General features: G+C 38.3%; 1 protein-coding gene across 5 annotated transcripts in view; it reads right to left on the bottom strand.

Annotated features, from left to right (window-relative positions):
- LPIN2 (lipin 2) overlaps positions 1 to 18398 on the bottom strand; it is a 47901-nt gene extending 29503 nt beyond the window's left edge. For 4 of the 5 annotated variants that reach the window (XR_012649756.1, XM_075023077.1, XM_075023080.1 and 1 more), the window contains exons 1-2: positions 9091 to 9435; positions 3020 to 3220 (exon numbers count right to left, since the gene is read on the bottom strand). Coding sequence is in view for 4 of the 5 variants with exons in the window: in XM_075023077.1 (XP_074879178.1) it covers positions 3020 to 3220; positions 9091 to 9174 (285 nt within the window). In the remaining variant the exon portion in view is untranslated. Of the gene's footprint in view, positions 1 to 3019; positions 3221 to 9090; positions 9436 to 18226 lie in introns of those variants that run through there. The other variant, XM_075023079.1, reaches the window with a different exon arrangement.
- Between the last annotated feature and the right edge of the window lie 3443 nt (positions 18399 to 21841).

Here is a 21841-nt window from a genome sequence, read left to right as displayed (position 1 = left end):
AATAATGGTCTTTATTTTGTTAACCTACAAAATACTTCATGTGCCTAGCCTAACACCTAAAAGAAAAACTGGAAAAAAAAATCCTAAACATCTGAAGACTGAATCTTGTTCAACTAATTTGGAGAGCTAGAAGCATAAATAATAATCATTGATCTAGTCTTTATTTCCTGGAAGAATAATTGAGACTGTTCATGTTCATATGTTTAAAGCTCAACCTGAATTGGGGCCTGATATGAATCTGAGTCCTGAATACCAAAAGTTCAAGACAACAAACTGGAAGCCTCCTGGAGGCAGGCTTTGTTTCAAAGGGATAGAGATTTGCCACGATTATTTATGCAACTCAGTTAACATTGTTTCAGATTTTCCTGCTTATAAGTTTATGGGACCACAATCTTTCTGTGACCATAGTGCTTTTGTCAGAGGAAGAATGTTTTTATACTCATAAAAACATACTTTAACTTAGATTACATTGCACAGGAGAGAGAGACTACCATTCCCTACATGTACGAAATAAAAAAAAAAAACAAACATCCTTCTGAAACCAAGATACAACTGTTTTAGTTCCTCCTTTTTGTGAAATCTTGTGCATCCAGTTAAGTTCTATTCAATATTCAGATAAAATTACCTTATTTTTCAGTAAATCTGCTTATCTAAGGGTATGTGTATATCTGCATTTAGCCTAGGTAATTAAAAATAATTTAATACATGTCAGAGAGAAATGCAATGGACTTGTCTTACTGCAGAAAATGCTAATGGCATTTCAGGTTATATATAGTTTAGACACTTTTGTCAAAAGGAGACCAAGTTAAATACTGTAATTGCTATGAGATATCCAGTATGTACATTACTCAAGTTCTAGTTTCCTGCCAATACAAAAGAAAAAATTACACCCCAAGCCATACAGCTAGTATTGTGACATGAATACTCATATTCAGTTAGTTATCATGATATGAAATGGCCAGTCAAAAAGGAAAGAGGACTAATTTTAAGATTTGCACATGGACTGCCAAGAAAAAAAAAAACCAAACACCACCACCACAGTGCTAAGACAAACAGTATGCATGTATCCTAATCCACTCCATTATTTGCACATTTATGAGAATAAAATCATTAGCCAAGGAAGCTCAATCATAGGAGATGACAAATTACAGGTAGATAATGAAACATGCATGGGGACTATACCCATATCCTTAAGATAACAGCTTTTATTTTTCCCCCACAAGAACTGAATGGTTTTGATCTGAAAATCATATTTATTTTGCTACTGAACACAGTTTATTCTTACAATATTTTCTTGAATTTCCAATTCAGTAACATGAGTTAAAAAAACCCCAAACCTTAGTGTTTCTTTTTTTCAACCTTTACTTTATACGGATTTAGACAGACAAACATCCCTAATTTTAGTTCCTATACCTCATGCTGGTTTCTGGAGACTTCAGTATATATCTTAAGCATAGAGTTAAAACACAGATATGCCTATTTTGTGTTCCCATACACCTTGAGACTACCAATTGATCTTAGCCTCATAACATGCCAGAGAAAAACGCGTACACAACGCAGTAATAAACATTCAACTGACAATTGAGAAAACACTCAAATGCAGAATGGTAACTCCAAGGATGAAGGAAGCAAGAAGCAGCAGCCATCCACTCAAGCAAAAGCTGAGAACTATGCTGATAGCCTAGTACAGCAGGTACCAAAAGTAGATGTTTCTACTATTCAACAGCTATCTAGAGGTACCCAGAAGCTGAAATCCTCTAAAATTTGGTTCAGCTTCTCAGAATTGTAAAGACATTTAGCAAGCTCAAGTTTCAGACCATTCCTGTTGTAGCTCACCTGCTTAGACATTAGAAAAAGTACAGCTATACCACCTCTCTTGTACCTTGCTGAAAAACTGTAACGTAATCTGTTGCAGAATTGTTAAGGAAAATCAACTTTTTGTCATCAGTGTGCTCATTAAGAAAAACACTGGCAAGTGGGAAATCAAAACAAAAAAATTAAACAGAGAAACTGCTGCTAGTCTGTGTTACTATGATAAACTTACAACTTTAATGTATGTAACTACTAGTATGGACCGTTAACAAATAAATGGCCTAACATAACTGCTCTTTTAGTTGCACTTTATTCTCTTTTTACAACCAAGATATAAAGATGGGGGTTAGTTTCTCTGCAGTGACCTTTCACTTATTAGAAAAGCAGCATATAATCCTAAGGTTTTATGATCTGTTTAAATCAATCCATCCTTTGGAGGAACACCCACCCACAGGCAATACTGCCACATACATTACTGTCAGTAGAGAGTACTGTAAAGTCCCCCACAATAGGTCCATTTTTCAGTCAAATTACAATTCAATCCAACCTACTCCCTAGGCACGATTACTAAAGCCTATGGAAAAGGTATGGCAGGACAATCTGCTTGGGTAGTGCCACAGTCTCAGACTGGCTGGACAGGGAATTGTACCAGGTTCTCTTTCAAATATGCCCACATAGGAATGAAGCTTCAGTCCCAGTTTTTATAGCTTGTGGATATCAACAACTGCATTTTCTACTGCATATCAGCCTTGAACAGAGCTAACAAGGAGTAATATTTATGATACGTCACCAGCCCTTAAGACATGCTCTATTTGTCCTCCAGACATTCCAAAAACAGCTGCTTGCAACATCAGGGATCAGTTAAATGGCATTAAGCATTTCTTTCCAAGCATAATTAAATAAGTAAATAAATAGCCATGTAAACATTTTAAGACTGTGAAGTCTATATGTTTGTATTATTCTTTTTGCATAGCTCAAGAGCTGTCAAAGCTTTTCTTTCACAGTATTTTTTTGCAGAGTCCTTAGATTACCACAGGAAGTTCTGTTTTGCATTCCAAAACTATTGCTCTGTACAGCATATATGAGAAACTGCTCTGTACTAAATCAGCCTGCTAACTGCATATGTGGGGGGCTGGGGAAGGAAGAGAGGAAAAAAGGGAATGCATTGGTATTCAAAACTTTGTTTTGGCCCACTTTCTGAACTTACCACTTTTTCTTTAGAGCGCAATACACCAAGCTTCCCAAATCGGACATGAAAAGGAGAACACTGGTATGTACCATCCTGTTGCCGGACCACAATGACATCAATGCATCCTGAAAGGGTTGCCTGATTAATGCCTTTGTACAGCTCCTTCACAGTTACCAGGACTTGTCCTGCAAGTTGTCCTACGTAGTTCATAGTCTGAGACTAAGGGAGGGGAAGAAAAAAAAAAGTAAATGAATTTTTTAAATGTAAAAAAATTTTAATATTATTTTTAAAAAACATCTAAATAGATGTGTAATATCATTTATCAATTACTCTGACTACTGTAACAAGCTTTACACAAATGCCTTGAAGAGTCAACAGAATTTTAAGTCAGTTCTTATATTACTAACAGTCTCCAGAGTTATAAAACATATTCTTAATAGTTTATCAAGTTGAATCTATGATTATTTAAATATTTTAAAGTAAATTTTGAAGCATTTAATTTTTAAACCCCAAAACCTAGATTCAAGTGATGCTTAATTACACAGAAAAGCTAAAAAGACAAATTAATTCTCTAAAGATTGCTTATTTAATACAACTGATCCTCTATTGAAAATGGAGATAACTGTATGTAAGGATGCAAAAAACCCCTTAGAAGTCAGGAAAAGTTATGTAGGGTGTACTACATGTAACTCTCCCTTTACAGCTCTATATTTTAAAAGAGACTGAGTCACCCTAAAGAAATCATCAAAAGTTCTAATGGGAGACAGAGGAGTTTGAGAATGAGTGTGGAGAAAACAAATATGGAAGAAATCCAGTTGTCCTCTTATATAAGGAAAGCAAAACACCAGTGAATTTATTTGCCATGAAACAAGTACTAAAACAAACCTCTTGCAGCATAAAAATCATGAGCTTGTAAAAACCCTTCTTGAAAAAGCACTGCTATCGACCTTCAGAAGTTAAAACTGAGATGAGCAAGACTTCCACCTATGGTAGGTGATGCCAGGTACTAAAAGTTACCAAGACACTCCCACTAGCTTTTGATTAAATAAAACTACAATAAGTATCATCTGTAGTCGCAATATTTACTTCTCTAAACAGCTTAATGAAGCTTGTAGATACCTATATTTACAAAAGCTGCTGCAGTGAAGTTTGGTCTGTGAAAACACAGTGAACCTAGCAACATGACCTTGTCTGAACACACTTCTCACCCATGAGAAGCAGATGACTTACCAGCTAACAATCCTTATTTCCACAGAAATTACACCTAAAGAATAACCACTAAATTCCAAATACTACATTTACATATGTGAAAAACAAGTCTTAGCCAGGTTTACACACTCATGCAATATATTATTTTAACTGTAGAGAGTTATCTTGCCCACTAACTACTTTCCACAGGTTTCACAAAGTTTCAGTTAAGAGAAAACAAATCTTTTACAGTTTTTTGTGGTTGTTCATACTCCTGACATCAGAAAATTGAAAAAGAACAATATGTAGCCTAGGCAAAAGAATCTTACTAGATGAGAGCGGGGAGTTCAGGACAGAATACAAGGGAAGGAAGATGCACACAATAAGATCATGCTACAGTCAAACAAGATAAACAAAGAACACATAGAATCACTTATCAAACATTCTGTCTAATCCATTAAAAATACTTAGGTGAATGAATGAATTTTGAATGACTGCAAATCTTTCAGACTAAGAATGCAATGTGAGCTATGACTGCCAATAAGAAATGAAGTCCACAGATTTCTCAAAACATCTGAGCTTTAATAGAAAGAAGAGGGAAAACCGTCAAGGTGTTCTAATGGAGACCTAAGTGCAATCCTTCCTCATTCTGCCCTCTCCCGCCTCCCACCCAAAAAGACTGCTACAAGCTCATTTCAAAAATATCCAAGCAATTGCATGTCTCTGAGGTTAAAGGTAGTATTTGGGAGAACAAAGAGCCACTACAAACAAGCAAAACACATAACACTGAACACATAACAGAGCTTAAATTGTAAAAATTCTATTTTGGGATACTTCTACCAAAAAAAGTCTACAGTGAATTTCTTTGTCTATTTGTTAATCTATTTTTATTAGCCTTTGAACAAGGTTTAGGATTTTTCTTAATGCCTCTAAACAAAAGTGTATTGCACTATAAGTGTCCTTCCTCCTGATACTGCTTTCATTATCTAGGTAATTAATCATTTCTGAGCCTTCAAAGTCTTCCTTACAGCAACACAGGGTATATTGCATTCATTCAGAAGGAAGCTACTTTTGTAGCATTTAACAGTATCAATATAATGATAAACATGCAGGAAATCTAAAACTACTTTCACAGACTTAGAGCAGCTACAAGTATTTTCTTCTATCTCAGGCTTCTGAAGTCATACATTACCTAATCATATTTAGATATTTGGAAAAAAAAAAATTCCTTCCTCTCCACAATCCTTAAAAAGGAAGATGGGAGTTTTCCAATCCAGATTTAGAACTGTTTTGTAATTATTCATGGAATTACTATGATAGGTAACATGCTAGAGAATTTTTTCCTGTAGCTTTTGTACAATATGGTTGATGAAGACAAAAAGAACAGACTGTCATTGAATGACTAATGAGATCAGCAGAATGGACTCCCTATCAACATTAGTGATTAATAAAATTCAGTTTCATCTCTAAGTAGTTTCATGTACAACTATAAAATTGACTGCTTGCTAACAAAATAATAGCTCATGCTTGCTAAAAAGGGGAGGTCTCACTTCAATCCTTCCTCATCTGACCCTCTTAATGAGCTGATTTTAGCTCACTGACACAACTGGCAGAAGTCTACCCATTTTGTCGTTGTTGTTGTCAGTGGCTTAGTAAGTTTAGATTAGGTCACTAAGAAGAACGTGACAACACCAAAGAGTCATAAGGCACACAGCAGCACCACAGAACTAGAAGAAAAAGGCTAGGGCAGGGAACTGAACATCTTCCTTTTGACAAGTGAGCTACTTGCTGCATCTCATGGAACTGTAACCCAAGACAGAAAGGTAGCAATATCTCTGCTTTGCTGTTCAAGCAATTAGTCTCCCCCTACAATGACAGTCAATCTTTATTCTTTATTTTTATCTTAGGAAAAATTCTCTAACACATAGTCATTATCATTCATGGTTATACATTGGCTGCTTCCAAGAGGAGTCTATAGTATTGGCTTACAAAGAAAAGTTGATTTCATGTCACCAAGGAGACTGAATCTGTTAAAAGAAATGTTTGGCACAATCAGGAATAGAAGTTCTTAATAGAGTCTCCGTTCCATATATTTCATTTTAGTGAATAGGACTTGAGAAGTGGACATTACCAAGGAATTATCTATCATTTAAGTAACACCTGTTTAAAGGATCAGAATTTCACACCAACTGCTAAGAATTAAGTTCAGTTGATAAATAATTTAATTTTCCTCACATACATGCTAACAGACCCTGTCTAACCACAGAAAATAACCCCCCAAAACTCCCACAAGACTGAAGCATTCACCTATTTTACATATATTCTCGTCTTCCTATAGCAAAAGTTCTCTCACAGATCTCAGTTATATTTCTGTAGCTCACAGCACAGCCACTTTTATGATCATACATAAACAGAATAACCTCTTACTTGTGAAAGTTATGAACTTTTGAACCTACTGAAAATTAAAAATAAAAATTAAAAATAAAGTAAGTTTACAAGGAAAGAAGCTTTTTATGATCCAAGTCTTAATGCAAACATTGTTTTGTACATTGTAAGTAAACAAAATTGTAGATCAGAAACTAATTTATATTATTGCTTATCATGTTGTAGTTCAGCTTTTAACAGAATGGTTTACTTTGTAAGATAAACATATTATTTAAGAAGGTTCAAACTGTAGCAAGCAAATGATCAACCAGAAATAAAGTGTCACTACATAAATTACACATCTCATGTTTCTCAGGTATCTCAAAGGCCAATATAACCCCAGCTAGGAGATTTTAAAATTTTGCAGGTTGGTGGGTTTTTTTTCCTTTAAGTTTTATTGTATATTGTTAGAAAACTTGTGGTGAGCAGTACCAGATCTGACTATAGAGAGGGACAGTGTAAAATGTTATTGTGTGAATTCTTGCAAATGCGAAACAGCCTGATCACAAAACAACCAGTAAGACAAAGCTTTTCCTCAATGACACTTTTTATTTCATGCTTAGTATACATTTATTAAATGTCGTTGTCCTGAAAGCAGACAAAAGCAGAGAGCAGTATGCCTTCATAATCTGCTACAAGAACCTAAAAGGCATGCCAGTTTCCAGTTCTGCAATTCAAGACAGAATTCTGATGGACAAGACAAGCTAAGAAAGGGCAATGCAGCAATATTTCACAATACTGTTTAGCTTTTAAGTTTTATTTATTTTGATATCCAGCGTATATACATTACCTGATGCAGTCAAATTCCAGAACTCTGCATAAAAGCTAATGTAGCTCACTGCTACTTAGTCTTCTAGGATGACAAATTAGAAGGCTATCAATACCTAAGGTCTCACAGCAGAAAAACACTTACTGTGACTTTTGAGGCTCCAGAAAGACTGATTTTTGAATGTTTAGGCAATACCACCTAATTTGCAAAAATTCTTATATCTGAATATATTAATACTACTAAGCCAAGTGCAACTGTAATTGGAATGGGGGAAAAGATCTCTCTGCCCTGTATCATAAAGACTTTTTTCTGGTAAGAAGCCATTACAATGCAAAACACAGAAACTGAAAGTGCTTTTTTTTTTTTCTTTTCCTTTTTTGAGAGAGAGAGAGAACATAAACGTAAATACAAAATAAGAAAAGAAAATATCTACTTTGGAAGTTCAAGAACTAAAAATAAAATTCTGTGCCTCCACCTATAAAATACTCAGATCAGTTAAACTAAAATTAACCCTGCATATGTTGGCTGACATCCTCATGTTACAGCAATGAGGAATCGAATGGCTCTCACAAATAATGATTAAACAGTACTACAGCTCAGATTAAGTATCTAACATGCTCCACATGATAGATAGCCAAATTCTCAAAACTCATCACCAGGAAATGCTTACATTAGCACAACTTGAGCAGGTTTTGTGGATAGGAATTATATCTATGTACCATTAACAAAGATGTTATCTTGCCTGCTACAAAACCAACACGTTTTCTTGAACAATTTTTTTTATGTTACTCAGTAATATCCATACACAAGTGCAAGGTATAATCAAAAGTCTGCCCACAAATTTGTTTTCTGTGTATCTGGAGTACTGCTTTAGTAAAGGTAAACTGCATTTTTTTTGTGTTCTTAAAGCCAACACCTTTTATACAGATGCACCCATATGAACGTGAATGCTACAAATGTCCAGTTCAACAATAGAAAAAGAAGACTGCAAGTTACTCAAAGGCAAGCTATCAGATTGTTCTAGAGAGATACAGCTTTAGAGGGCATGAATTTTAACTATCACTGAAAAAAAAAAAGTTACTTAAATGTAGATCTTAGCTTACAAGAGAGTAGATATTTATACATGTCATTTATTTTGAGATACATTTAGAGGATTCAAAGATAGTCTAATGCCACATGATGTAAACAGTAAAGAAGTTGCATTTGTTTCAAGACATTAGGTAGAAAAACAAAATTAAAAACATGCATAGTAATGTTTTCCCTCAATTTATCTCATCTTACCTATATTTGTGTGTGTGTGTATATATATATATATATATTTATGAGGTAGGAGATTTCCTTAACCAGAGAAAATCTTTAGCAAGTGTTTTACTAGCTTCTATTCTGTAACCTGAAAAGACTGGGGGGGGGGGGGCAGCAAAAAAATGTCTATGTGAAACAGGACCACTATAGCATCAGGTTTACTTGGTAAAAACAAGCCAACAGAAACATCTTTGCTCCTAAGTAGAGATATTAATTGGGGTTTAGGATTGCTTCTAGTACTGCACAGAGCACTTACGGAACAAAAATAGGAAACAAAGTAAGTCTGTTGAATGCCTAATTAAAGTCTTCCATTTACTATTAAATATAGGCAGTCAGTTTTTACATATTTTAACTACGCTATATGAAATTATATACCCATGCTTGGCAATAAATCTGTCAAACTCACCAAGATTCCAGAAGAAACCCCTTCGTGGGCAGCAACACTTCTATTGAAGTCATCTTCAAAACCATCCTTTTCTGAGAAATACATCTCAGAAAACAGGAAACTAACTTTCCACAGTACAAGTAAATGCAAAGCTTACAGCCATAACAGAATGTTGTATCAGCATTTCTTCTCTTTCCATAGAAGCAGAATTATGTAAATCTTCTGGTCTCTTAAGACAAAAATGTTTGATATACTTTCCCACGCAGTATTATGATTAAAAAGGAAGCGCTTCTTTAAGAAAGCTCACATAGAAACTCCCTCACCAATAGGCTTTGCTTGAAATGTCACAGCCCCCTTGCGCTCTTTGAGATAAGTAATAACATGGGCAGACTTTGCCATATGTTTGCACTGATAGGTAACGATCTTGTTTTACATCAGGTCACGTGACTAGCTGAAGCTCCCACAAAAAGAAACAGGGATTTAGTTAATGATTCTTAAGCAAAGTCTACACTAGCTCACTTGGAGACTTTTCGCCCACTGTTGCAACTTTACCACCTGTAGCAGCATTCAAAGTCCTAGTTCAGCCTGCTGCACACCTAATTCAAGAATGCCTGCTGCCACTCCATGTGCCTGCTCCCTCCACTGATGGTTTCACTGGGCTAGCTAGTCACATTTTATAGGGCAAATTTTATGACATTTCTGGGTCTGGTATTTGTGGGCTATTTTCTCCCCTTTTTGAAGTTCCATTATAATAGTAAACTGAGACAATTGACATGGTGTCAAGTTTATACCAAACCATACAAAAACAATGCACAACAAAATAAAAATTTTTTTCCTGTGGAAATTTTCCTACTTTCTTTAAACTGAATTGTTAAAGCAGTATAATTTGGGTGTGTGTACAATACATACAAGCTTATTGTATACCTAGCTCCATGACTGAGAATAAGAATTAATTTTTGATCTGAAGAATTTTGAAATGTCGTTACTTCTCTAAATAGCATCATGGATAGGGGAAATAACTGAAGAAGTGTAGAAGTCTAAGGAAACAATTCTACCCTTGAATGGGAGAGACATTCTCTGAGGACCATTAATATTCCCTCAACATAGACACATTCTCATTACCCAAACCCATGCATCTTCTCCTGACCCCCACAGTGTTACTTCGTGTCTGCTACAGAAGACTGTGGAGGACTACTTCTTGAATTACAAGTGAAAAAATAACCTAGGATACTACTACCATCTTCACTCTATCCTCTACATTTTGTAAATTTATGCATTAGACTCTGATGCCAGGACAAAGAATGACGTTACTGGATGCAGCAAAATGGCTTGTAGGTTTCCAAAATAATTAATGAACTACACTCAAGGCTAAAACTAAATTGGTCTTGATGACAAGCTCCTAAATTGAGTGTGGGGACTGCTACATCTGCAGTAAGGTTGCAATAAGCTGCAACCATATCTGGGCCCTTTTCTATACACTGAATAAGTTCATATTTAATGTGGCTCTTCACAGGAAAAATTACTGGGTTTGTTAGCAGACATAACATGTATTTTCACAGGATTTTAAGAATTACTAGACACACTCAGTTTTACTCTGCTCGTTCATCATTCCTTTATCATGTGTGTTCCATTAATATATGGTGAAAAACACCGTTATGAGTACTATGTTATTTCCTTACAATTTACACAGGAAAATTAGCTTTAGTTTTGAAAAGCAAATACCCCATATCGGGAAGTAGTAGAAGCAATGTTTTTCATGCAACCCTAATCCAGCTCTTTGGTGTGGGTAGGTTCTTCTACTGTGGTTTAGCCTCAGAAAGCCCATATTTTTTTTCACTAGCCTCATGCAAGTTAATACTGCTGACAAAGGTCAGTCATCATCCTATGTTCTTTTTTTTCTCTGCTCTTTGTGAGTCTACACATCTTATCCCATTGCTCATTAGTCAAAATCCCTGATGGGAAGTATGATTCCATTTTTAAATAATAGTTTTCTACAGTAACCTTCATAATACATTTGATTGCATTAATTTAGTTTTACAGCATCCCAGAGACGCAGTATTATTTTTTTCACTTATGCAATGGAAAACTCAGGCCAGGAGATTAGGAATTAAAAATACAGGGGGTTAAAACTTGATTTTGCAGAGTTTCCCTCCATTTTCTACCTCTTCGCATATTCAAAACATTGCTTCCATAGGCTACATTTGTAGCTACTAATCAGATTTACATATCCCAGATGGTCATTAAAAAAAAAAAGCCTGATTGCCTGTGAAAATTATATTTAAGTGATACGATTGTACTGTATGGGAACTGTAGAACAAGTGTGGCCAGAACACAGCTACAGGACATTTCCCCAGCTTTCATCAGTACATGTCACTCTAAGTTCATTCTAAGAAAGGAAGCAGAAATTCTATAGACATAAGCTTCTGTCAGTACACAATCACAATTCACTCAGAGATCAGGATAAATATGCTAAGACGAATGAGACAAATCCTTCTCTAATTAACATACCCTAATAGGTATGACAAGTATGGGACAACCATTGTTCATGTCCCGTATGTCTCCTTTACCCCATCCTGACACAAATCATTTTACACCATCAATTTAGACTTAAGCACCACAGTTCTCAGTCTCACACACCCTGATATTGGAAAAGGTCCTTCCTCCCAAAGCTTCAACTCAGATTCCTAAATTTCACCACACTTTATTTTCATGCACTTTTTACACTTTGTCTATTGGGTGCAAATAAAGTGGAAGAATTCCCAGTTCTCCTACAGAGATTACGAAAATCAGACTGGGACTGAAAACACTCTCCTGTGGCCAAGTTCTTGCTCCTAGCCCTGGTCTGATGCATCTTCTTACTGAAACTGGAAATAAAGCTCTGTTCATTCCAGCTTGTGGTAAAATACATTCAATACAGCGTCTCTGTTACATTTAAATGCAAAAGTTTATCCATTCTCAATATGGACTTTTAAACCTAATTCAAAGGCTAATAACTTTGCAGAAATAAAATAAATTTAGACATGAATAACAGAAGACAAAATGTATGAAGACCATCTGCCTCAGATCCCTTCTGAAAGGGGCAGGAGAATTTTTCTAAGAGAAAACAGCTACAGTTTTCCTCTAGTAGAGTGGAAACATACTATCAAGTTTCACTTTTTATTAAAAAAATATATATACTTGCTAAAATTTTCCATACAAAAGCTGAAGGTGGCTAATATATAACTTGGAATGAAATTTTCCATTTTAGCAATGTTACATGCAACTAAAAATCAAATTCTGCTCAAAAATGCTGAAAAAGACTAAAAGGCAGCGTAACCTGCTTTTACCCACAATTCCCAGCCATCCAAAAAATAAAAATAATGAAAAAACCCTGCCACAAGTAATAATAGCATGGTACTAGAATCCAAGCAGTTAACTGATGTTAGAGAAACACCATTGCCCACTAAACTGGTGGTTAAAAATGAATAAAATCAAATGTCTAGTTTTCCATCTACGATGCAAGACAGTAAATTCAATGCCTTCAAGATCTCCTGTCAGGTAGAGTCAAAAGACATTCAAATTAGAATATTTTCCAGTGCAGCTTAAGTATTTTTTTATCTCCAAGGGAAAAAAAAAAATAGCAAGAAAGGAAATCCGCTATTTATTTGGACTTAGCCCTTTTATAATGCGTCGACATTTATATCTCTATGTTCTACTATGAATCATCTGATTCCATTATTATGGCATCTTTCATTGTATTAATTTGAGCATTTTCTTTTTTTTTTTTTAAGTTACCTCTTTTTCTGTTTACAAAGGAACTTCAGTGAGAACAAAGTATACTTTAGAAGTCCATAAAGTGAGTTTTACTGTTAAAATGATCAGTTCAATCAAAAACTGTCATGGTTTAACCCCAGGCAGCAACTAAGCACCATGCGGCCGCTCACTTACTCCCCCCCATCCAGTGGGATGGGGGAGAAAATCGGGAAAAAGAAGTAAAACTCGTGGATTGAGATAAGAACAGTTTAATAGAACAGAAAAGAAGAAACTAATAATGATAATGATAACACTAATAAAATGACAACAGTAGTAATAAAAAGATTGGAATGTACAAATCATGCGCAGGGCAATTGCTCACCACCCACCGACCAACACCCAGCTAGTCCCTGAGCAGCGATTCCCTGCCCCCAGTCCCCCCAGTTTATACACTAGATGAGACGTCCCATGGTATGGAATACCCTGTTGGCCACTTTGGGTCAGGTGCCCTGGCTGGGCATGAGAAGCTGAAAAATCCTTGACTATAGTCTAAACACTACTGAGCAACAACTGAGAACATCAGTGTTATCAACATTCTTCTCATACTGAACTCAAAACATAGCACTGTACCAGCTACTAGGAAGACAGTTAACTCTATCCCAGCTGAAACCAGGACAACTTAGGTTACATGGACACAAAAAGTTCTTATGTACATGAAGACCTTAACTTCTTTCAAGGTACTGAAAAGAAGTAACTGGCTAATCCAAGAGTGCACCCCTTGGGAATCTGCATGGCCATATCCCTCACAAGTGCCTGCCACACTTGACATCCGTTTCCAGCTGCACAGACACTTCTACAGCCACATCATTCTTGGCTGAACTTATTTCTAGACACATACCACAGAAACCAAAGTTTCTGAATAGAAATTCCATCTATCTCATTTTTACATGAGATGCAAGAGAGCAGATGAAGCTTTTCCTGTATGTTTCTAGAAAGCACTAAGCATTTCCCTAATGAGCAGTCCCTTATCTATTTTCTCCATTTTAAAAGGTTTCTTTCCAGGCACTGATCTGCCTGAGGTGTACTTATATTTTCTTACAACCTTCCAGAATTTAAAAGTCAAAGCAAAAGAACATAGTCATATATTTAAGCATGAAATGCATCCTGATCTATTAGTGGTGAATAATTTGGTTACCTTTAGAATAGGTACAGGAATATAAGATCTGAGACCAGTACATACCTTCAGGTTGACAAGAAAGAACAGAAATATACTCATTCATATACAATACATATATGGAATACCCCAAAATTTCTAAATATAGTGTATATAAACAAGAAACCTTTTCTTACTTCATAAACTCTCATAGTGTTGAAGTGATGAACATGTACCAATAGAGAACAACATCCATAAATTTAATTTGCATATACGACTTGGCAACTTTGTTAGAAAATCAGGTAAAAAAATGCTAGTCTTACAGAATTCCCACACAAAGGTATTCACAGCATGAGATCTTTGAAAGGGGAAAATTAGATATTGCTGAGCAAAGTAGCATATGTTTACTTTCACCAAACACAATCTACTTGCATTATTGAGTTTTAATGCACACAGAGATCACATCTGTCTGAAGGATGTATCTGTTCACCCCTAGCACACAACAGCATGTCTGCACACCATCTACATGGGACATGACAAACCTGCAAAGTAGCCTCAGATTTCTTGTTTGTGTTAACATGCTCACTTTTCATTTGGGGAATGAATGGCTTCAAGTCAAGTAATTTTTTTAAATCATTGTATTTCAGTTCACATCACAAACTAAATTCTATTGTTAGCCAAGTAAGAGACAATTACTTCCATTTCTAATGGAATCTCAGCTACAATTCATTATTGAAAGCACTTCTCTGAAAAAATTTTGCAAAGAATCCTTTACACATTTCCTTTAAGAGGCCTTTCTTAACCGTCAATCTAGAGGAAGTACATTTCCTAAGGAGACAGTTATGCAGTCTAAAAAAAAAGACAAGAAAACCTAAAGACATGGCCTAAGTCTGGCTTAGCATGTGCTGGCTTCAGCCACATATACCAACACACAAATGTCACATGGTACACTGGAGACTTTTCTATTATTACTTTGCATATGTCCAATTCTGGTATTGAACTTAAGCACTTTGGATAAAGAAAAGGGCCAGTTCCTCAGTTAAAAATCTTATCCATTCACTCAGTACAGATAGCAGCAATGAGGAAGTGTACCTTAGTTTGGGGAAAAGGGTGACTCGGGGCAACTTCTAGCAGTTAATGTCAAATTACATTACTGCAAATCTGAAAGAAACTGATAACAATAAAATACTTAACTAGGAAGGGGAAGCTAGCACCCTTTACTTGGAAATTCCCTTGAAATATAAACACAAGAAAAAGTTAAATTTCTGTCAATAATAATAATAAAGTCCCCCAAAAGTGTGTTTAAGCTCTGTCCTCAAACACAAAGATGAGCTGACTTAACAGTTTCATATTAAACCAGCCTGCCTGCACAAATTGAAATATAAGTACTAACTTTACTACATACTAGGGTGTTTGTAACAAGCGAGATAGCAGCTAGGTGGAATAAAAACTCATTTTTAAGTGATTCTTTGCAAAAGCAGCAACTTTTTTACTATGCTTGAAGTGGATAATTTTATTTACAATTTTAAAAAAACTCTGGTTGCCTATATAACAGTGAGATATTTACAGAGATGACATCTCTGTGTTACTGTAGAACCTTAAAATGCAACTTCAATGAGATCAAAGGTTCATAAAGAAAGTACTCCTGGTCTGCACTGTCACATGCAAAATCATTGGGATATAATATGCTACTATGTTATGTTCTCAGAATTTGCCCACTATGGGATGAAGACATACAATGCATACACTTTAGACCTGAATTTGATCACACACATTATCACCCACTGTTCTGTATAAGCCTGAAACCATTTTCACTTTGGATACATGTAACATGCAGCACTGAATCTCACACCAGGTGTCCTTTCATCCCTTTTCAGACAGTTACATACAACGTATTTGCAATTCATGATATAAACAATGATTAAAAGTTACTTTGTATATAAGCCAAAGCTATTTTACCAAAAAAAAAAATTTCTATGCTCACACATAGACAACAAAGAACTGTCTGTTTTCCTATATGCTGTAATCTTGCACTTAAAATGTAAAAGACTGGAAAAGAAGAAAATTATGATCTGGAGTATTAACCATGTGAGCATCTTCCAGAAAGAGAGAAACAAATGCAACTAATTTAACCTCTAGCTTTGATAGAGGTTCCCTATGTGGCTTTGAACAAAATCCTTTCAGCTTTATCTGATCTAGATTGCAAGTTCTCTGGGGCAGAGACCAAGTCATAAAGCATGCGATGGAAAGAAGGGCTGTTCTGGATCTCCAGATACATAAGGATGTGTCAAGTGCAGTAAGTACAGTTTCCCCATAATTGATCATGACTCTACGCTAGTGGAAAGAAACGCTGGCAGTAGGGAGAAAGGACAAAAAGTTCTCTGCACTGAGAAACTGGAACATTTCACATGTATGTCTTCCAAGTAAATAATAACAAAGAACTAAATTTTGTAAGAAACTGAAATGTTAAATACTAAGAATAAGACAAGTTCAAACACCACCTCTTCTACAGGCTCTTAAAAACCCCAAATATTTTGATACACTTAACTGAAAAGTTATGCTATGAGCTTAATAATTAATACTGTAATTGCTTATGAGAGCCTTTCAGCACTATCTAGTTACTCCTACTGAAATTAAGAATAATACCACATAATACAACACTCAAAGTTCCAACATTTTGAGTTAATTTAGAAACTTTTTAACTTCAGCTTATCAGTTTAATATTCTACTATATAATAGTAATATGCTTTTACAGAACACCTCACAGATCATTCCCTTACTCCACTCAGGTAAGGAGATGTTCCTTGATTTTTGCAAGAGATGACAAAATTGTTTACATTCCTTTATGTTCTGGGATGCAAAGAAACTATAGCAGGGGCTAGGAGAGAAGGCACAACTGATGGCTGTGGCTGGAGCTAGTTGCTTAGTATGCATACAAACAATGGTTAGGTACCTACTGACTGACTGACCTCCCCACACTTTCAGTAACACAAAGTGAAGGCATTTTGTGACTAATATCTGTACATTCTTAAAATGTGTATAACACTACACATTTTTTCCTCTTTCAAGACATTTTTGCAAACATTAAGAGCTCAGTATTCAAAATTGTCCTAGGAAATGCTATTACAAAGTATAAAAAAAACAAACCCAAACAAACAAAAAAAAAACCAAAAAACAAACCAACCCCAAACAACTGAGTTCTGTAGGATTGTCTATCTTCTCTGACTGTATCCTAAACAATACCATATACCATTATGGGGTATGGCTAACAAATTCTTCCTCGTAACAACAATGGAATTTTTTTGGAGAAAAAGAAAAGTAATCAGACAACGTGCACATACAAAGTGCAGCCAAAAATACAGGTATATTTATGACATCATTTTGTTGGATGGAAATGCCCACGTTTAAACAGCATATTGTCTTGCTCTATTAAAAATCATTGATGTCTGCTACATGTACTCAGTAACCACTTAATGAGAGGAAGAATGCAGTTCACACAAATTAATTTAGACGTGCACTTGGCAAAAACGCAAATACATATACAAAAAACGCGGACGGTGTACTTCCAATGATTAACGCTTCATACTCCCTACACCAGTAGGGATAAACACAAAGGAGGAGTGCCCCGCAGGTAGGCAAGTTAACTGCGTGAGTGTAAGAAACGTGTATCCGTAAAACGGAAGGAGCTCGGGCAGCAAGGCACGTATTGCGATTTTTGACATTTAAGAGTCGCACCGCCAAGCAGAGCCAGTAAAACCTACGTTTCAAAACGGTACGCCGCCCTCCTGTCACGGCAAGGCTGGAAGGCAGCTCCAGGGGTCACCCAGCGCCGGCCGGCAGGGCAGGCAGAGTCGCAGCCCGCCGCCCCCAACCTAGCCAGCACACCTGGCAGCCATGGGATGGGAGGGGATGTTTCCCCTTTCCCCCCCGCTGCCCCGCACACCAGCACAGCCTGGCTGCCGCCGGCCTGGGCTGCGGGGAACCCAGGGCAGCGGCTGGGAGCGCAGGCACCGCCGGCGGGCGGGCGGGCAGCCCGGCCAGCCCCGCTTCCCCACGACGAAAGCCCTCTTCGGGGAGGGGACCCGAGCCGGGCCGGGAGCCGGGGCAGCCCCTCCGCCACCCACCTTCCCCTGCAGCCGTCCGGTCCGGCTGGCTCGCTCGCTCGGCGGCCCCCCCCCGCACTTCTCCCTCACTCACAGGCAGACACCCTGCCCCCGTGCGCGCCCCCTCCCCAAGCCGACTTGGCGGCGGCGGCGGCCCCTTCTCGCTTACCTCGGGCGGAGCCCGGCGGGGCCGGCGTCAGCCGAGGAGGGACGGATGGATGAACGGAGGGGAACAGACGCGGAGCGGGCGGAAGAGGAGAGCAGGAAAAGCAGCGCTCGGCTGGATACGAACTGCGCCAAGAGGCAGCGGTTGGTGAGGCGCGTGCACGTCCGCGCGCGCGCTGGCGGCGGGTTGGAGGGCGGGGCGCGCCGCCGCGGCGCGGGCGAGTGGGCGGGCGAGGGCGCGCGCCACCTCAGCGGCGCGGTCCAGCCTCGCTCCGGGCGCCACGTGACCCTGGGGCGACGCAGGGGAGGGGGAAGGACGCGCGTGCACGGGGCGGGAGCGGCGGCGGGGCGCACGTCGCTGCTGCCCTGTGCTGTGCCGGGGTGGGGGCAGCGGGGTCGGCAGCGCCACCGCTCCCGCGTAACTTGCGCCGTGTGGGGCAGGAGGCGGCTGCGGGCGTTTTGACCGGCGCCAGCGAAGCGGGACAGAGGAGCAGAGACTGTGGCGACCGCGGCCTTGCTGAGGCAGTCACCCCCGGCCTTGCCTTCTTCGCCCGCCCTCCTCCTCCTCTGCTTCCCCGGCGCCGCAGAGCCTCTCGGCGGGCGCTGGGAGGCGGCGGCCCGGCCCCGAGTTGGTGTCGCAAGCGCAGAGCGGTCGTGGCTTGGGTGACGTGACGCATCCCAGCTACCTACCGCGGTGACTCGGTTGCCGCCCGTTTCCTCAGGCGCGGGGCTGGGGAGATCGGCGAGGAAGTGCTCTCTGCAGCTATTTATAGTCGTAGTCCGAGCTGTGTCTCAGAATTAACACCTCGTGACGGGGATGTGGCAAAAGAAACTCCGCGTTCGGGGTGTTTGCCGCTTTATACGTCTGTCACTGCATCCTTCTTTTGAAGGTTACGTGCCAAGGTGTTTTGTTGGTTTTGGTGTTTTTTTCTTAATGAAAGGGTAGAACTGCAAAATCAAAACGTGTCCAGCAGCCCAGGTATGTATTTCAGCTCAGCAGCTTCATTGCCCATTGCTTTTGTGATTCACACTGCTGCTTGTTGAAGTTGGCTTGATTATGTGTTATTTACTTGAGTCACACTATTGCCCAGAGGCCCCAGATGATACTGAGACATAATATGTACTAAAACAGGATAATATTCTCACCCCAAACAACTTGGAGAAGTAGCATAATTGGAAATACAGTTTAGGTTTCACAAGTGTGAATTAAGTGTTCTAACACTAGCCATGTTACTTCTTTATTTTACTGTACTTTTATTTGTCCACCAATTACTTTTTCATCTGCTAATCTGTTGACAAGAGCTTTGTTAAAAGCTGGCCTTGCCCCACTTGGTGTTAGAGCCATTTGGGGCTCTCACATAGGTTTTATATAACTGTCACATAAGAAGTCAGGCTAGTTAACAGAGAATTCAGTGCAGCTGACCAAAAGACATGCTAGCATGCAAAGTAGTATGCAGACAAAGTTTACTGTGATAGTCCACGTATCTCCAGAAAGATCCTTGACAATCTTTTGTACCAGTCCTACAAAGAGATAAGATCCGGTTATTCATCTGTACCTCCTGGGACAAGCTGCCTAAAAGATTATAGTCAGTGAGTTTGCTTATTTGCAAATAATATATTTAAATCCCTTTGAGCATGGAACTAAAAAAAAAATCTATCTCTGCATAACATGCAGGCTGGATTTTTAAAGAAAGCAGTTCATGGAAGAAGACAAAAACACAGAATTACATGGATACGGTGACTACACCGTACATACGTAAAAAGAAAGAAAAGTCAGATTTCACACCTGCTCATTTTGATAATGTTATTGTTGTGTCAGAAATTCTGAGTTAATTTTGGAACACTTTCCAGGACTCAGGATATATGGATGCAACACAGACTAATGGAGCAATTTTCCACCCTTCAGTGCAACCCTGTTTCAGCTGCAGCAGTTTTCTGAAGAGGCCTTCCATTTGAATATAATGCCGTAATAATAATTACCTAGCCACATTAGCATAACATCTGTCACAAACATGCAGTCTGCGCTTCAGCTAATAGATCATTTCCCTGCTTTACTGACTTCTTTATTTGGCATCTTAGTTGCTTAGTTTGTGAGGGTAACCACATCAGTGGTTGCTATAACAGAATATTTTTACTTGTGTTCCCATGATCTTTGTTGGTCATAACAGCAAGTGATTTTTTTAGTTGAGGAGATTCTCCTTTCCAACACTTGACAGCCTGGTTCACAGGGAGGTAGGAGGTAGGGGCTAAACCTATCATATGTCCTCAAATATCAATTTTAAGATAGATCCTATTATTAAATTAAGCCTAATCCAAAAGCAGGCTAGCTTCTTTACTTGAAAAGGGGTAACAAATTGATATGTTATACTGTTCTATTTCACACGTGGAATAGGCACTTCTGATTAAAAAGCATTTATTTGAAAACACAATGTTTTCCCTTTAGGTAGGCTTTTCCGTGCCAAAATTGTCATCTCTAGACAATCAGAAGGCTACAGAAGTAGACAGCCCTCAGTATTTTCCTTTTGTATTCTCTACTCTTTTTGCACTTACACATAGAAGATTACAATCAAGCTGTAAAAATGGCTTGCATTTTCCACAGGTGTATCAAGTGAGATTTGTCTCCATTCTGACTGCATGGGCTTACACACCATAGTGGTGTAGATAGAATCTCTCTACATCTATGCATGATTTGCGGTCCTTGTTGAACTATAACTCACTGGTAGTTAAATCAGGGCCCCCAGGCCACAGGAAACCTGCCAGTTCATTTACGTTCATTTTGCCTTTTCACCACAAATGTCACTGTTATTTTCCCAGTCAGGGACAGGGGAGGGTGTGATGAGAACAACTGCTTACTTTTTCTTTTTTTTTTTTTTTGGCAGAGAGGAAATCATTTGAAAGTGTGTTACCTAGTGCCATACATGCTGACATTTGTAGATGAAAGAAAAAATGACCTTTTGTTTAGTTGTTACAGCAGTTTAAAAAAAAACCAGTCTTTGACCACTTAAGGCAAAAAAAGCTGACATCAGTGATGAGGTATTGTTATGTCATTTTGCCTGTTTGTATGCATACAGCACCCAGAAACCATTGTTTGGATCAGTCTTTTATTCCATATACACCATCACCACTGCTGATATTACAGCAGTCAGGATATCCTTAAACTTTTTTTTTAATTGTTGTTTAGACTCTATCTGTTATGTCTTACCCCTAGTAAACCTCAGAGACTGCTTATTTCTGCATCTTAGTCACAAGTAACACATGTCCTCTCAGGAGTGTTTCAATAACTTCTCTGAGATCAGAATGACATGACAGGATGTAACAATTTAGTTTAGTTTATCTTTTTAATCCCATTTAACAGTTGGGAAAAAAATGAGGAAAGTTAATAGCAAGGATTCGAGGATGTAAGGTACTGTACCCTGAGCCACCAAAATATTTAAGCACACTGATAGTCCCGCTGTAGTTGATGGACTTGTTTGTAGGTTTGGGATATTTAGTTAAGTCAGCACACTCAGATCAAGTCTCATGTGAGCAGTATTTCTCCATTCTTTGTCAATCATTATCAGGTGTTCCACAAACCATTTTCTAATAGACAGGGTTTCAGGCCTCCTGTTAAGAGGTTCCT

Source organism: Buteo buteo, chromosome 3 (assembly GCF_964188355.1).
Source record: "Buteo buteo chromosome 3, bButBut1.hap1.1, whole genome shotgun sequence".
NCBI classification, from domain to species: domain Eukaryota; kingdom Metazoa; phylum Chordata; class Aves; order Accipitriformes; family Accipitridae; genus Buteo; species Buteo buteo.
The sequence above is the reverse complement of the archived record's forward strand: the minus strand, read 5'-3'. Positions and strand labels throughout refer to the sequence as shown.